At 42.1% G+C, this 18,244-nt stretch overlaps 1 protein-coding gene across 2 annotated transcripts in view; it reads right to left on the minus strand.

Moving 5' to 3' along the window:
- wdr18 (WD repeat domain 18) overlaps positions 1-18,244 on the minus strand; it is a 90,824-nt gene that overhangs the window by 24,028 nt on the left and 48,552 nt on the right. For both annotated transcript variants that reach the window (XM_036977950.1, XM_036977949.1), the window contains one exon: positions 17,583-17,707. In XM_036977950.1, the coding sequence (XP_036833845.1) occupies positions 17,583-17,707 (125 nt within the window). The remainder of the gene's footprint in view (positions 1-17,582; positions 17,708-18,244) is intronic.

The raw sequence follows: 18,244 nt of genomic DNA on the forward strand, positions 1-18,244 counted from the left end.
TTAATCTTGTTTTTACATATACTAAATAATGTGTGATTTAGAATGGTCCATTATCATGTACCATTGGGAATAGGGACAGGGTAAAAAAGAAATGTGTCATCCGTATGCACTTGAAATTTCCAGTGATTCATTTTCATGCCAGGCAGGTAGGCTGCACCAGTTGTAAAGGGAAGCAATGTGCTTAATTTAGGAAAGTTGAGAAATATAGTAAGCTGATGGGATCCTCCTCTTTTTAATAAAGGCCATCAAAACTCCTTTCTCACAAAATTGCATAGCCTATAGAAATGTTGTGCAACATGGGCTTATAGGAACACTTATTTCATTCCATGCACCAACCAGCTATGAGGAGTTGGCTCTTGTTTTACAACAGGTGATCCTATCCCGCTCAAACTCAATGCCAGGGCTCTCATGAATTGTTTGATTTGCATTGACGTGATGGTAATATGGTCATAGTAACAGCCCTAAGCCTTCTCATACGTCCAAAAGATTACTGACTGGGAGTGTACAGTCATAAGGTATGAATGCTAGCTGCCCACAGCCTCATCTTAAAAAACAACATGGTCTCTTCCTAGAAAACTCCTCGGACCAGCTAGCCTATTATTCAAGCTATTATTAGAGGGATAGCACAGCACACAAACAAGGCAGAGAGAGAGAGCGAGCGAGAGCGAGAGGGGTTAGCATCCCACGGGATCACTGGGCAGCGGGGCTATAGCTGCGCACATTTTCCACCTCTCAAAACGTAGGCTACTTCTAATAAAGTTAACAAAGCAATCGCCAGTCCAGCTAGCTAGCTAGTGTAATGAATAGCCAGATGCTGATATGTCAATAACAAAAAATGTGTAAAGCTGGGGGACATGGAAATCAAATGCGCCATTCTCCTGACTGATGGACCGGGCGCCACTTATGAGAGTGCCCTCGTCTCTACATTTCAATGCCACAGCAAACTTCCAGTAACTAGTGTTACTGTAGACTAGGCTAATTACTGTACTGTGGTCACAGTATTGACAACAGAAATGCTACGATAATTTCAATTAATCAATAAAGAAGTTAAAAAAGGGAAAAGGTACCTTTGGCTGGCATTCACGTTCCAATAGGCCTAAATAGGGCTAGGCGATAGTGCCTAATAACCATATTTGTAAAATGTTCTACATTGTAGAATAATAGCGAAGACATCAACACCATGAAATAACACATATGGAACCATGTAGTAACCAAAAAGTGTTAAACCAAAATTAATTTTAGGTTTTTCAAAGTAGCCTTGAGAGCGTTGCAAACTCTTGGCATTCTCTAGACCAGCTTCACCTGGAATGATTTTCCAACAGTCATGAAGGAGTTCCCACATATGCTGAGAAGTTGTTGGTTGCTTTTCCTTCAGTCTGCGGTCCAACTCATCCCAAACCATCTCAATTGGGTTGAGATCGGGTGATTGTGGAGGCCAGGTCATCTGACGCAGTACGCCATCACTCTCCTTCTTGGTAAAAAAATCCCTTTGGGTAATTGTCCAGTTGAAAAACAAATGATAGTGGGACTAAGCGCAAACCAGATGGGATGGTGTATTGCTGCAAAATGCTATCGTAGCCATGCTGGTTAAGTGTGCCTTGAATTCTTAATAAATCACAGACAGTGTCACCAGCGAAGCACGCCCACACCACCTCCTCCATGCTTCACAGTGGGAACCACACATGAAGAGATCATCCATTCAACTACTCTGCGTCACAGACGGTTGGAACCAAAAATCTCAAATTTGGACTCATCAGACCAAAGGACAGATTTTCACTGGTCTAATGTCCATTGCTCATGTTTCTTGGCCCAAGCAAGTCTCTTCTTCTTATTGGTGTCCGCTAGTAGTGGATTCTTTGCAACAATTTGACCATGAAGGCCCGATTCACGCAGTATCCTCTGAACAGTTGATGTTGGGATGTATCTGTTACTTGAACTCTGTGAAGCATTTATTTGGGCTGCAATCCGAGGTGCAGTTAATTGTAATTAACTTATCCTCTGCAGCAGAGGTAACTGAGTCCTCCTTTCCTGTGGCGGTCCTCATGAGAGCCAGTTTCATCATAGCATTTTTTGCGACTGCACTTGAAGAAACTTTCAAAGTCCTTGACATTTTCCGGATTGACTGACCTTCATGTCTTAAAGTAATGATGGACTCATTTCTCTTTGCTTATTTGAGCTGTTCTTGCCATAATATGGACTTGGTCTTTTACTAAATAGGGCCATCTTCTGTATACCACACCTAACTTGTCACAACACAACTGATTGGCACAAACGCATTAAGGAAAGAAATTACACAAATTAACAAGGCAAACCTGTTAATTGAAATGCATTCCAGGTGACTACCTCATGAAGCTGGTTGAGAGAATGCCAAGAGTGTAAAAAACTGTCATAAAGGGTGGCTACTTTCAAAAATCTCAAATATATTTTGATTTGTTTAACACCTTTTTGGTTACTACATGATTCTGTCATGACTTTGGCCTGGGGGTAGGTTTATGACCGTCATAAATACCTCTCCCCCCCTTTTCCTCTCTCTACCCTACTGATGTTACATTTGAAAACCCCTTGGTTAACATAGAGATTCTGGGAACATCAGAAGGTGGGGGGAAATGAACTATATTCTGGTAATCCAATCAATTGAACATATGCAGTGGTACTTAATGAATATGATGTCAGTTCGGTTGTCATCTGAGACATTCTCATCAATGATAAGATGACAAACACTACAGTGTAAAGTCTACACATCAGAGTTATCGGATTCACATGGAATTGTTCAATTTAAATGTTTGAATATGAAATTCTCTGATGGGATGAAATGTGATTTTAGCTTCTAAAATGTGAATATTTGGGTTTTCATGAGTGAATTAGGCCCGACTCAGTGGCCCGCCCACATGAAGAGACATAGGTTGTAAACTATGAAACACACCCCTTTTCTCCCTCCACTATATACAGTGGGGCAAAAAGTATATAGTCAGCCTCCAATTGTGCAAGTTCTCCCACTTAAAAAGATGAGGCCTGTAATTTTAATCATAGGTACACTTCAACTATGACAGACAAAATGATAGAAACAAAATCCAGAAAATCACATTGTGGGATTTTTAATTAATTAATTAATTTATTTGCCTGCCATATGAGTTCTGTTATACTCAGACATCATTCAAACAGTTTTAGAAACTTCAGAGTGTTTTCTATCCAATACTATGCATATATTAGCAACTGGGACTGAGGAGCAGGCTGTTTACTCTGGGCACCTTTCATCCAAGCTACTCAATACTGCCCCTGCAGCCATAAGAAGTTTAACTGACTTGCCAAGTTAAATAAAGGTAAAAAAAAAAAGTTTTTACCTAGTTTCTCAATATCTCTGGCTTAGATTGTCACCGTTTTCCTGGTTGAGTGGGGTCTCCCGCAGTTTTGTCAGATGGTCTATGTCATCTGAGAAAAGTATTTGGTGGAGCTACAGGCCAGAACTGTCGCTGAAAAATGAATTGTCGTCTTTTCTGTATATTTGCATGTCTTAAACCATTCCTGTATATAAAAAAATCCATTACACCCATTTTCACCATATTTGACCTTTAATTCTTTGAAAATGGACTTAAAAATCCTAATTTAACATGACAAACTTCATCCCATCATTGTTTGATCTAGCACGGATGACTACCTGTAACAAAAAAAAAAGCACAAAAAAAACATTTTTTGTTACGATGTTCCTGTAGAGGAAAAGTGATAAAATCATATTTGGTTCAGGATAAAGGGTCAACAAAACAAATAACCTGAACGAATGAGAAAGTGTTGGAAAAGAAGGTAGGGAAATAGAGTGAATGGGCAGAGAAGGAGAGGGGGTGGGGGATCGAGAGTGTGTTTGCCAGTTCAGCCAGGCTTGTAGGACAAACATGTGGCAGTGAGACAGAGACCCCCTTTTGTTCCAGCTACATTATTGCAAATACATTGAGGAAAGTCCCCAAAGGAATTTGGGTACAGTAAATCTTTTGGATTCCTGCCTTTGACAAAACAGCTTGCAATATTGCCCTATACCCACCAGTACAACCCCGGTAAACATAATACCACAAACATGTCCCAGTAACTCTCAGTTTTGATATTAGACCTATGCAATTCACAAATAGCCTACTACACACCGCATTGACGTAACACTGACATCTGTGTCATTTATAGCAGTGTTTAGTTATTATAAGACTTACATTTTCCTACACCAAAAACTATAGCGTGCTTACAATAGTGGAAGCAGGCCTTGGCAACATCTGTCGTCTCAGCTTATCAGGGTGGACACAGGAAGACAAAAAGGTGGAAAGTCACCAATTTGTCAAAGCATTAATCTTCGCTCCCACTTTAAATCTTTACATCAGCAGCTAAATTGACAAAGGGAGGGAGGGAAGCTGTAATTCCTCATCAGCGCACCCAGATTGCTGCCAGAGTCATTTCACGCCAGGGGAGGGAGGTTAAAAAGGAAAAGAACATGGTGGGTGTTGATTTATCGCTCCCCGACGTATGCACAGAGCAGGCAACCTTTAACTGTTAAATCGCTTGGCATACCAAATCCCCTCTCAAGGGAGAGTTTTGCTTAGGAAGCGCACAGCCATATAGACTCGGCAACTCTGCCTGGCATTTCACTCTGAAAGTGGAGACCCAAAACTATTCAGTTGAGCGCGTTTGTTTGACTCGGCCTGCTCCCCTCGTCTTTGGCCTGTCACTTTGAGGAGTTGCATTCAGACACTTCTCCCTGGGCTCCTGAGATTACATTCCATTGGCTAACCTCAGGAGGTCAATCTCAGAGGCTGCATTACCGATTCGCTGATTGACAAACCACTTGGGATACATACGAATTTGCTTCTATTTACGATTGAAGAGGCATCGCATCACTGATATTGAGGGTGAAACTGACAAAACGTCAATGTAATTAAAAGCAGTGTCCTCATTTGCATACTGTAGCCAAAACAAACATTACTGAGCAGAATTAATAAGGTACTGGGAGAGAAATATAAAGTCAAAGGCTTGAGACAGGGCACCCATTGGTTAACAATCGTAACTAGGCCTACAAAAATCTTGGAAGGATATTTTCTTGGTAGTCAGAAATTATTCAACAAATGTAACCGTTTAAATCAACATAGGATTGAGCGAGAGGTGGGTGAGGTAAACCGGCCAGAGTCTAAATTCATTTAAAGAAATTCTGACATGGTTGACTCAATTCTCTTGGTCGAGAACCACCTTTTTGTGACAGATTTTGCCTGGGCTTTTCTGCTGTTTGTTAGTTTTTTTTTTATCGCTCTGGTGAAAATTGTACAATTATGTGGAACATTAAAAAAAATATGTACTCAAAATCATTTAATCAAAAAGGCAGTTGTTTCGAAGCACATTTTCAATTGACTAAGTACATAAAAGAAAAGTCACTTTTTAACCCAACTTAAAATCAGTGTTTCATCTAGAAATACATGTTTCACATGTTCATATAAAAAGTTATTGCCTTTCACAATGCAATGCGCACATTGCTTTTGATATGATTCTTCTCTTTTGTTAAAGAAAGAAACGAGGGGGGGGGGCTGGTACTATTTAAATGAAGCTGCCAGTTGAGGACTTGTGAGGAATCTATTTCTCAAACTAGATACTAATGTACGTCTTGCTCAGTTGTGCACCGGGGCCTCCCACTCCTCTTTCTATTCTGGTTAGGGCCAGTTTGCACTGTTCTGTGAAGGGAGTAGTACACAGCATTTTACGAGATCTTCAGTTTCTTGTCAATTTCTTGCAGGGAATAGCCTTCATTTCTCAGAACCAGTATAGACTGACGAGTTTCAGAAGAAAGGTCTTTGTGTCTTCCCATTTTGAGCCTGTAATCGAACACACAAATGCTTATGCTCCAGATACTCAACTAGTTTAATTGATTTACTTTCGTAAATAACGGACAAGCTCCACGCTGTTAATCAGTGCCCAAAATCACTCGCTAGCTAAGTTCCATCTGTTTGTCAATTAAGCTAGCTAGTAGAGCTAGCTAGCAGGGAAGCTACGTTGGATATATCAGCTTATCAAGTCATCGGCAAGTGGCTACATGCATGAGTGCTTTTTTTGTTCTGGAGTACAGAGATACTGTTTTGTTTTTCCAACTTGCTCACTATCTATTATCGGAGTGTGCATCTGTCTGGCAGTGTTTCATAGCGAATCACGTTACAAAATAAGTTGCGGTGGGACACAAGAGGCTCGTGAATGGGTTTTTGAATTTTGGAATATTTACAAGTGGCACGTGTGCATCATCTCAATTGAATTCTCATTTTGCCTAAAACAATGGCAGACTCACTGTCAAACATATCATCAAGTGTCCACTTGACAAAAGGGTTGAGGGGCCATGTGTTCTTTAAACATAACATTGGCGATGTGTTGTCTTATGTAAACAAGTTAGAGGTGCTACACAATGGGCAGGTCAGGTCTGTGTCACTGTCTAGGTTGATTCTGCTGCTACGATTGGATAGAGTGCTGTTTTTCTGTGCATGACAATTCTCCCTAGTCCCGTTCCGTGTTCATGGGCATGATTGAAATCAAAAGCCAACAGTCAAATATCTAGGAACATACCAGTTTCTCAAAATCTCACAAAAATCAGATTTGGAAGATACTGACCTTACGACCAAAATTATGCTATTTACAATTGTAGTGTATTTTGACATTAGAATTAAATGATTGACTTATATCGATGCTACACAGGCCATTTTCAACCCGAGTTGGTGCTTGAGTTTAGCTCCTCTGTAAAGTAAAAATGTAACACACCTACATGAGACAGGAAACCAAACTGCTTTCTCAACTAAATTGCCAGTGGGTAGGTATCTCCTTGTTCTGTCTTATCTGAGATTCAGCATCAACATTTCTGCTGGATCATTATTTACCTTGTCATGATGTTCAGCAGAAAAGAAGATTAATCTACGAGAGAATGAATATTGTATTACCAGAAGTCACTTGGACAGGCTCAGCCTTCTGCTATACAAGCTTTAACATTTGATGTGGTGTGCTAAATTGCCATACTCATTGAGCAGGAAAGCCCAGATAAAAAAACTAAATTAAACTGCGGCTCTACTTTCATGTTTGGAAGGAGCACAGCTTTATGTCCCAATTTTTGTTAGTCTTTCAGCCAACAAGGTAATTGAATAATGCATTTGCATCATGGGAAATCTCAAGTGGGGAAGAAAGACAAAGACAGACAAAGACAGAAAGAGAAAAAAGAGAGATGGCGAACGGCGAGAGAGGGGTTGAGCGAGGGGAGGGGTCGAGATGACGAGGGACAGCGAAACAGCGAGGGACAGCGAAACGCGAGAGAGAAAAACGTTGAGAGAGAGAAAAACGTCGAGAGAGAGAAAAACGGCGAGAGAGAGAAAAACGGCGAGAGAGAGAGACGGTGAGAGAGAGAGACGGTGAGAGAGGAATGTCAAAAAAGGAAAAGGGGGAGGAAGAAGAGACAGAAACCATGCAAGCAATCAAGCGATTGAGTGGGCCAGCCAGTGAGAGGAGAACGAGAGAGAATCGTATTTGCATAATAAGAGTTTACGTTAATTGAAAAGTCCTATTTTAATAGTTCTTGTTGGATTGTGAGTGTTTCTCATTTCGAAGGTAAAAAAAATCAGTTATGAAATCTTTTTACGTTGCATGTTGGAATTTACAATGCTTGAAGTTCTTTTCAGGAGACTGAAAAGACTTCCACAGCTGCACCATCGAGAGCATCCTGACTGGTTGCGTCACTGCCTAGTATGGCAACTGCTCGGCCTCTGACCGCAAGTAACTACAGAGGGTAGTGAGTATGGCCCAGTACATCACTGGGGCCAAGCTTCCTGCCATCCAGGACCTCCATACCAGGCAGTGTCAGAGGAAGGCCCTAAAAATTGTCAAAGACTCCAATCACCCTAGTCATAGACTGTTCTCTTTGCTACCGCACGGCAAGCGGTACCGGAGCGCCAAGTCGAGGTCCAAAGGGCATCTTAACAGCTTCTACCCCCAAGCCATAAGACCCCAGAAAAGCTAATCAAAGGGCTACCTAGACCCCTCTTTTACGGTGCTGCTACTCTCTGTTTATTATCTATGCATGGTCACTTTAACTCTACCTACATGTACATATTACCTCGACTAACCGGTGCCCCCGCACATTGACTCTATACCGGTACCCCCTGTATATAGCTTTGCTTGTTATTTTACTGCTGCTGTTTAATTGTTTGTTTTTTACTTAACACTTATTTTAAAGTATTGTTGGTTAACTTCAGGGTAGGGTCCTTTTTTCTCAATTTCCACCTGACTAAACTGCCTGTTACTCAGGCCCAGAAGCCAGGATAGGCATATAATTGGTACCATTGGATAGAAATCACTTTGGATGAGTATGAGTTTTAGTACTGGGACTCAGAGTTGGAAATCAGTCTGTGCGCATGTGACGAAGAGGACACACACCTGCTAATATCGTTTTCCTACTGAACATACTGCTTTCCGTATGAAATATTAGTTTAATTACATTTTAGGGTACCTGAGGATTAAATAGAAACATGTTTTGACTTGTTTTAACAAAGTTTAGCGGTAGCTTTTTGGATTCCTTTCTCTGCATGTAGAACGAGCGGATTACTCAAATCGATGGCGCCAACTAAACAGACCTTTTAGGATATAGAAGAGGATTTTATCTAACAAAATGACACTACATGTTGTAGCTGGGACCCTTTGGATTGCAAATCAGAGGTAGATTTTCAAAAAGTGAATATTTAATTTTTATCAAGCCTGTGCCGGTGGGAAAATGTGGAAATGGGGCTCCGCAATAACACGGCTGGGATGATGTTCTTCGGCTTGCAAGCCTCCCCCCTTTTCCTCCAAACATAAGATGGTCATTAAGGCCAAACAGTTCCATTTTGGTTTTGTCAGACCAGAGGACATTTTTCCAAAAAGTACGATCTTTGTCCCCATGTGCAGTTGCAAACCGCAGTCTGGCTTGATGGCGATTTTGGAGCAGTGGCTTCTTCCTTGCTGAGCGGCCTTTCAGGTTATGTCTATATAGGACTCGTTTTACTGTGGATATAGATCATTTTGTACCAGTTTCCTCCAGCATCTTCACAAGGTCCTTTGCTGTTGTTTTGGGATTGATTTGCACTTTTCGCACCAAAGTACGTTCATCTCCAGGAGACAGAACACATCTCCTTCCTGAGCGGTATGACGGCTGCGTGGTCCCATGGTGTTTATACTTGCGTACTATTGTTTGTACAGAAGAGTGTGGTGCCCTCAGGTGTTCGGAAATTGCTTACAAGGATGAACCAGACTTGTGGAGGTCTACAATTGTTTTTCTGAGGTCTTGGCTGATTTCTTTTGATTTCTTTTTTCCCATGATGTCAATCAAAGAGGCACTGACTTTGAAGGTAGGCCTTGAAATACATCCACAGGTACACCTCCAATTGACTCAAATGATGTAAATTAGCCTATCAGAAGCTTTTAAAGCCATGACATAATTTTCTGGAATTTTCCAATCTGTTTAAAGGCACAGTAGTGTATGTAAACTTCTGACCCACTGGAATTGTGATAGTGAATTCTAAGTGAAATAATCTGTTTGTAAACAACTGTTGGAAAAATTACTTGCGTCATGCACCAAGTAGATGTCCTAACCGACTTGCCAAAACTATAGTTTGTTAACAAGACATTTATGGAGCGATTGAAAAACGAGTTTTAATGACTCCAACCTAAGTGTATGTAAACTTCCGACTTCAACTGTATCTAGGACTAAATATCAGCAACACAGGTAGCTTCCACAGGGCTGTGAATGAGCTGAGAAACAAAGCTAGAAGAGCATTCTATGACATTAAAAGGAACATTTTTAAAAATCTAATTAGAATCTGGCTCAAAATGTTCCAATCAGTTATAGAACCAATTGCTCTATATGGCAGCTAAGTATGGGGTCCGCTCTCTAATAATGAATTTACCAAATGGGACAAACATCCAATCGAAATACTGCATGCGGCGTTTTGCAATACTTGTTCTTTGCAACACACTCCAAATAACACACACAGAGCAGAATTGGGCCAATATCCCCCTCCTTATTGAAATCAACTTTTACAAACATCTAAAAACAAGTGAACCCAAAACATTCCATCACATAGCTCTGCAATATCAAGAGATGAAATAAGAGAAGAGCCCCCTCAGCCAGATGGTTGTGAGGCTCAGTTCACTAACCCAAACCAACCCCATAGAGCCAGCCTCAAGGCATCACTCAGAAAATCTGGCCCAACCAAATCATCACAAAGCAAAAAGAAAAATATATCAACTATTGGAAAGACATCACCAAAAAATCTGAGTAAATGTCAATGCTATTTGGCTCTAAACAGTCTGCCACCACCGTGACTGATAGAAAACTGAAGAAAACACTGACTAGGTACAGACTCCGTGAGCACAGTCTGGCTATAGAGACCGGTCGTCACAGGCAAACCGGTCTGCCCAGAGAGGACAGGCTGTGCTCACTCTGCTCCGGGGGAGAGGTAGACACAGAGCTGCATTTCCTATTCCACTGTTACAAATACTCAGACCTAAGATATTTATTTCCCAAAATTATCATTCAGTAAAGAATTTGAAACTATAAAAGACTAAGTAATGTGCAGTTTTGGCAGCCAAATATGTATCCTTCTACCACAACCTGTGGGACAGCCATTGAAAAGTACAATGTAACGTCAATAATATTTCCCATTTAGTGTTTTGTCATGTGGCTTCTCAGTCATGTTGAGGTTAGTTTACTACTATTGCGTTAATGTGTTGTCATTAATATTGTTTTTACTGTTAATGCTAATCCCATTTCCACTACTACTATTATAATTGCTGTTGGTCCCACCATTTATGTTTTATGTATACTTTGACAACGTAAGTCATTTAACTTGCCATGTCAATAAAGTCTATTGAATTGAGTGTGAGGGAGCGAGAGGGGGAGGGAGGGAACAGACCCACCTGTACATTAACGCGGGGATTGGGCCAATAAAAACAACAGATTGCTGTTCATTTATCAGCACAAAAATACAATCCACAAAAAGACAAGGGCAACGTTGTGCTAATAAGGACGGCGATAAACCTGCGTAAATAGGAAGTAGATTTGCTCTCCTCCTGCCTTAGTCCCTCCCATCAACATTATGTTGATGCATATATTATGCACAGCTACAGCAGCACTCGTGGTAACCAGAGTATATCAGTGCAATCCCAATCAACAGGTTTTTAACGTGGTTCCAGGGAGATTGGGCAATTTTTCCTTTTCAAGCGACAACCCATGGAGGAAGAACGGGGGAAAGGAAGCAAGTGAGCTACATGAGACTTACCTGTATTTCGCAACATCTAAGCATTGGGGACCGTTTAAAATGTAGTTTGTGTATGGGGTAACTGAGGAGAGTATATTTATTCCTTGTTGTGGTAATAAGGGCTGGCTAATTATCTCCCACTCAATTACAGATATCGATCCCCGGGACTTGGCTCCCACTTGGAATTACACTAATGGTCCTGGCCCCTCCTACACACGCTCATAAATTGTGCCTGCTGCCAAGCAGGGTCACGGAAGCAGGGGCGCAGCGACACGGGGAGGGGAGTGCGCGGCTCGAGCCCTGCCAAAACACTGCAGATACTCTGACGTGCATAATATCCAATCGATGCCCTAGGCGGAAACCATACAATTAGGGTCCGGGCGATTATGGAGATAATCTTACCAATTATCATGAAAGCAATATGGAGATTGGATTGTGTGTTGCACTTGCTTTAGGTCAAATCGCTGTGGTAGCGCATTCACTTGAAACCGTTTGCTCAAGTTTAGAGCACTATGAAATGTGACGCAGGTTAAAAGATTAGGCACCCGAGAACAGTGTTTGGATTGTGTGCATTTTTTGGCATGTGTGAGCAGAGGAAATATCTCTGAATGATTGCATCCAATGATATGAATGTCGAGCACATTGAAATATACAACCTTTGGGCCATGCACTAGCTACATACACTAGCCAAGCAAGTCTGCAGCCACCAAACTAAACAAAGAAAATCCTGATGGGATGATATCAGAATTTCATAGACCAATTTATCCTGCCCTTTAAGGTTCACAGAGAGGATATCCAGCCACTCTTGGGAACAATGGAAGTTGATTTAAGAAAATGCTCCTTTATTATTAAAACCAATGCATTTTGGCGTGTTACCTTCTTCAAAACCCTGTTTTGTTTGTCCATTGTACTCAAGTGGCTAAATCTGGCCTCCCGAGCGGCACAGCGGTCTAAGGCACTGCATCGCAGTGTTGCACTTTGTGACATCGGCTGATGTAAAAGGGGCTTTATAAATACATTTGATGGATTGATTACGCTGTCACTACAGCCTGGGGTTCAATTCCAGGCTATGTCAATAGAGGCCGTGACCGGGAGTCCCATAGGGTGCACAATTTGCCCAGCGTCGTCCGGGATGGGGGAGGGTTTGACCTGGGGGCGAATTACTTGGCTCATCTCGCTCTAGCGATTCCTTGTGGCGGGCCGGGCGCCTGCAGGCTGACTTCAGCCGTCAGTTGAACAGTGTTTCCTCTGACATTGGTGCAGCTGGCTTCTGGGTTAAGCGAGCGGGTGTTGTCCATTTCACCGCTCAGGAAACATGTTCAGTAACATGATTTTACCTCTTTGGTTAAAAGAGACATTGAGTTTCCTGATACAAACCATGCAGTAAGAGAATAATTCCTTTCATAACCATCTAAACTTGTGCCAATGAACTTTGGGGTGTACTCATTGTAATGCCAGGTCAGTATCATATGATTGCTGAGTTAGTGGTTCAGGGCAGTCTACACTGCCAGACAATTACTTCGACACAAGGCTCTTGTCCACTTCCATGCGGGATCTCCCACTCTGGCACAAACTTGAGGTGCCACTCTCAATCACTCTTTAAGCGGCATGTAACAAGAGCTGAGAAGGAAAGTGCAGAAGATTATGCCAAAGCCGTCTGTGGGAAAGTGGCAGGAGGATGTGAGAAGAGTACAGCACCGATTTCCTCTACAGGTCCTTGGCCCGAAAGACCTCGTTAATGCACACTAGCAGTCACTAGTTTTCTATACTAGAGCCGTTTTTGAGCAGTTGAGGTAGATCCTAATCTCTTTGGCATCTGATCTGGAGCTCCAGAATGCTTTCTATAAGTTTTCAAGTAAACAGCGCATAACTTGAGGCAATTTGTTTGGACTGCCACGAGTAAAGGATATCACTCTTGGCTTTGTTAACACCGATGTCTCGTGATAGCCACGTTGTTGCTGTGCTCATCACCTTTCAGCAGCAGTCGTGCTTTAGAACTGCAAAGTGACATTTGCTGCAGCAGTGCCAACAGTTTGTAGAGTCTGTCCCTCCCCAAAAAAGGTTCAAACATTGTGAGGAACGTGTGACTCATACAATTACTCAGTGTTGATGACGAAATATTGTCAAAGAGCTTCCAAACAGACCCAAAACTCAGTTGGCTACCATAATGGACCAAGAACAAGATAAAATATTTTGTTGATACGATGCAAATCGTAACATTGGTGGGCTATTCTTGTCCATTCCCTTGAGGTCTTCAAGTCTGCCCGGTTCACCACTTTTCCAGCCCACTCCTTCCTTGATCAATGGTGGTTGCAGAAGGAATAATAGATATTAGTCGAGACAACAGCAGGCCAATAATACTGAGCTCAGAGACACTAAGGATTAGTGAAGTTGGCAGTTTAATCCACACAGGAGGAGCAGTGCAGACAGCAGTGGGAGGGGGGGGGTCGTTTGAAGTCTAAATACTGTCTCAATCAGCGGTTCGCCTTAGACGCATAGCAACAGACGTTGGATTAAGTTAATTACGATGCAGAGAATGCCAGTCACGATCACCTGTCTGTCTGTGGTGGTGGTGAGGGCGGCGATGGTAGTGGGGTGTGTGCATGTGCGCGTGCTAAGTAAGTTCCCTTATTATTCATGAGATGTGAACAAAAAATATTAATGAGAGTCAGATTTCTAGGCCAAATCCAACATGGAGAGACCCTTCGCCTCAAGCTTACGTTCTGATTGAACATTTATGTACAGGGTTAAGAACCTAGGAAGTAAGTAATTATCTCTCAAGTAGATTAATGATTTTTATCGCCTTGCTTACAAATAGGTCTAAACATTTGGCCCTTTCCTTATTTCCCCTGCTAGGTATGATGTAAGTCACCTTAAAGATACCATACAGCACTCTGTCTCAGCCAGGAGATTATAAAGAGCACGCAATGGTAGCCTACATCCTGTCCTCTGACCACTCATACAGAGTCTATCTTTTCCACCCAATGGTGCCACCACCAGACTAAAACTTTTATCGGGGACTGGTATGATCTCTCGAATAAGCCAAATGCTAAATAACTTCAACGGAAGTTAGTTTTATGGACATTGACCATACACCTAATTTCCAAAGCCACCATTCCAAAAACTTCCGGTCGCTTGTGAGCAGCTCAGATTTTCCGCCACTACTCGTCTGATTTGTGCCGGTCGAGCTGCGGAGCTTAGTGAAGATGGATAGTATGAGGGAGAGCGACGGGCCTGTGAAAGATTTTTCTAATTGCCTTCAGGATCACGCATGCCTTCAGAGAGGGCCAATAACCGCCTTTGCTCTCCCAGAACAGAGTTGGGGAAACCAGGCTAGAGCTCGAGAGATTTACAGTGGATGTGGAGGCCGGGACCTTCTGACAACTCAATTACAGGCTGAACTCACCCTCTACGCTGGCCCTTGTGGAAGACAAGGTGGGGGGGTAGGAAAATGACTGGAGGCAGGTTGAGAGCCTCAGATATAATACAGCCCTTGGAGCATAGACACAGTCAGGGGAGACACAGCGTTGACATCCATCAATACATTTGGGCTAGGCAGTTGTGTTCACAGTTGACTGGTGCAAGTGTATATCACGGTCTGTTTATTTACTGCACGCAGATAGACCGTAATCTAAAGTGTGTAGTTTTCTTTCTTGTTTTGCTACTGGGTTGTTGAATGGTCAAATTACTGTCACAATCAGATTGTCATTAAAGATAATTTTCAATATCTAATTGTAATATTTCATCCCGGAGTGAAATGACTGAAGAACCGCATAACAAACGACAGAAAAGAAAAAGCTCGTTTAACTTTGTCATCTAAATTATGACTTCGCCATTGATCAGTGTTGGACCAACACTGCCAAAGACAGACCACAACAACAAAAATATCTGTCCATTATAATCCTAGTGGTAAATCTTTGAAGCTACATATATTGATAACAATGTAAGCTTACTACTACTTAGAAGTCATTGTTTTGTCTTCGTATTAATTCAACTGGGGGGACAGTGTGAACAAAATACATTTCTGTCATGTAATAGCAAGGCCTGTATTGAACACCCTCACAACAATGGCGGGCTATTCATCACCCTGACTCTCACATTCCAATACATGCCTGCTGCTTCTTGACTTGACATATTGCTCGAAGAGCTTTTCAGTGAAGAATGTACTACCTGAAAATAGGCCACTGAGATAGAGGGGTTTTCGGAAGGCCCAATAATGTCAGCGGCAGAGCAGTGTTGATCAGCTCGGAGGCTTTGCAGATGGCGGTCAGCAGTGGAGAGTGTGCATTTCCGGCTGTGCGAGCGAAATGTGAGTTGTGGTGTGTGTAATAAATAAACCCTGTAAAGTAAACCGTTGGTCAAGACACAGTATGACCCTCTCAGCCTTCTCCTCAGAAAGTCAGATGACTGCAGAGTAAGCGCGGGCAGTATACCGTATACTGGGGTATTTGGAAATAGCCACGGGATGGTTTTTCAATAACATTAATACCATTGAAACTATTTCTTTGAAGTTATTTAATAAATGTGAAATTTTGTAGCTACTTTATGTAAATACGTTAGGAGATAAAGATACAGTTCTTCATTTTATCCGTCACATAATTTTTTTTAAATGAAGCTTACCAGTAGTCCCCAGTCACGTGGTGTTTATTTACACACAACTACTAGACAGGAGCCTTGAGTCACTCATTAGGTGCCGCACACGCCAGGTGATCTAGTTACAATATGGAATTCACAACTAAATGTTTGCCAGCTCGATATCTAATAACTATTAAGTTAAGTCTAAAATGTGCTAAATGCTCTGCAGTTGGCTTGCTAATTTAGTAGCTAGTTAGCCATGTTACCGAATATCCCAATATGGCACAAGGTTAGTATGAAGGTATGCCAATCTGGATACTGCCCAAGCCTACTTCTGAGGCCTTATAATGACCCCATACAAACTGGACAGGGTTAAACAACACCAAGCTCGAACACTGAAAACAAGATTGCAGTGACCCAAAAGGTCTGGCAAGGCCACGGTGTGATGCTTACTTCTCCCACAGCCAGAAGACATTTCAATACAAGTGCCGTTGAACATCATTACATCCTCCATCCGGCCAAAACTGATAGACAGCTAACCAGTCACAGTGGCTGAATAAACAACAGAAACATCCTATTAAAACAAAATGAGTTCGCAACCTGCCCAGTGACGCAAATCAAATCCCAGTTCTCGAAAAGCACTTAACGAAAGGGACTCTACCGTTGCACTGAGTGAGTGGGTGCTGTGGCCCATAGAAAAGGTGACAGATGCCTCAATGTGATAGGAACAACTCTATTTTGAGAGCTCAGCTCTCTCATAAGTTATTAACTCCATCTTACATATCATGAACCGATAATTATATTTTCAGAAGATGATCAATGATACTACTTGCATTGGAACATTCTAACGCAGCAATTATATTTTCAATATGTTAGTTATTATTCTTCATATAACATATTCTCTTCACACTTCTAACTATGAGCTGCCTTGGATACGTACACTGAGTATACCAAACATTAGGAACACCTTCCTGATATTGAGTTGCGGGCACGCAGTTCTTGACACACTCAAACCAGTGCTCTGGCACCTACGTACATACCCCGTTCAAAGGCACTTCCAGTAAATATTCTGGCCCATTCACCCTCTGAATTGCACATAAACAATCCACGTCTCAGCTGTCTCAGGGCTTAAAAATCCTTCTTCAACCTGTCTCCCACCCCTTCATTTACACGTATTTAAGTGGAATTAACAAGTGACATCAATAAGGAATCACAACTTTCACCTGGATTCACCTGGTCAGTCTATGTCATGGAAAGAGGTATTATTGTTGTGTACACTCAGTGTATATCTGACACACAAACTAACAAACTAACATATAGAGCAAAGGTAGATAAACGCATAAGCTTGCCTTTACAGACCAACCTAAGTTGAACCGAACGCCCAGCGCAAGACGGGCATTACGTTTGCCGTCTGCTGTTAACTCCCAGTCAACTGATCACTTCACAGGAAACAACAGTAACAAGAGAACAAACAAAATTGCACCTGGAGTACACTACAGACCAAAAGGCATGCATGTCAAACCATACACTCCATGACCTCAAAAGGAAGGACAAGCGTGGAAGGGTTTTCTAACACGGTCCGGAGGCAGGATGATGTATGACTCGGGGCGTTCTGGGAGAAATCAATGTCTCAGCGAGGCATTTGCTATGCCAGCGGCTGAACTGAAGAGATGGGTTTGGGCCACTGAGGTGAGACTTTGGTTAGGTGAGGCGGTCATTCAAGCTCACCTTTGTGGTTGATGCTGCGGACGCTCTGCTTGCTCTGGATGTCCCACAGTCGTATGGTCTCATCGTGGGAGCCCGAGAGGAGGAGAGTGCCATCCATAGACACAGACAGACATGTCACTAGGTTCCTGTGGAGGGATGAGTGCAAAGGGAGATCACCACCTGGCTGAGAAAATAGGGTTCTCAGAACATCAAATGTTTGGGGATCAACATTGATATCTCAGCTTTTCCTTTATTACCTAAGCGAATAACAGAAGCGATCGCGTCACACAACATCTCAATTTCAGAAAGTAAATTATATCAGATTCAATTTTTTCTTTCTCAAGTTCTAAACTAAATTGTTCTCCTGATTTCTTAAATGCTATCAGTTTCCTTACAAAATCACCAGAGTACATATTCATGCTTCTCCAGTCACATCACAAGGGAGGTCAAAAGTCATTGCTAAAAAATAAACCACTTTCCTTACTAAGCCTGTTTACTTACAGCAGAGTTTCAACATTGTTATCTTGCTTGTTTCTGTGCACATGTTACAGGCAACCTAATTACCATATATGTGCCTTCCAGGAATGGTAACAGCAACATTTTCAGTACCAAACGAGTCAAGGGGAAAAAAATTCAGGTAGTGTACGTTCCTTCCGCCCCCTGCTCTGCAGCTACAAAAAGCC

This window comes from Oncorhynchus mykiss, chromosome 5 (genome assembly GCF_013265735.2).
Source record: "Oncorhynchus mykiss isolate Arlee chromosome 5, USDA_OmykA_1.1, whole genome shotgun sequence".
Lineage (NCBI taxonomy): Eukaryota > Metazoa > Chordata > Actinopteri > Salmoniformes > Salmonidae > Oncorhynchus > Oncorhynchus mykiss.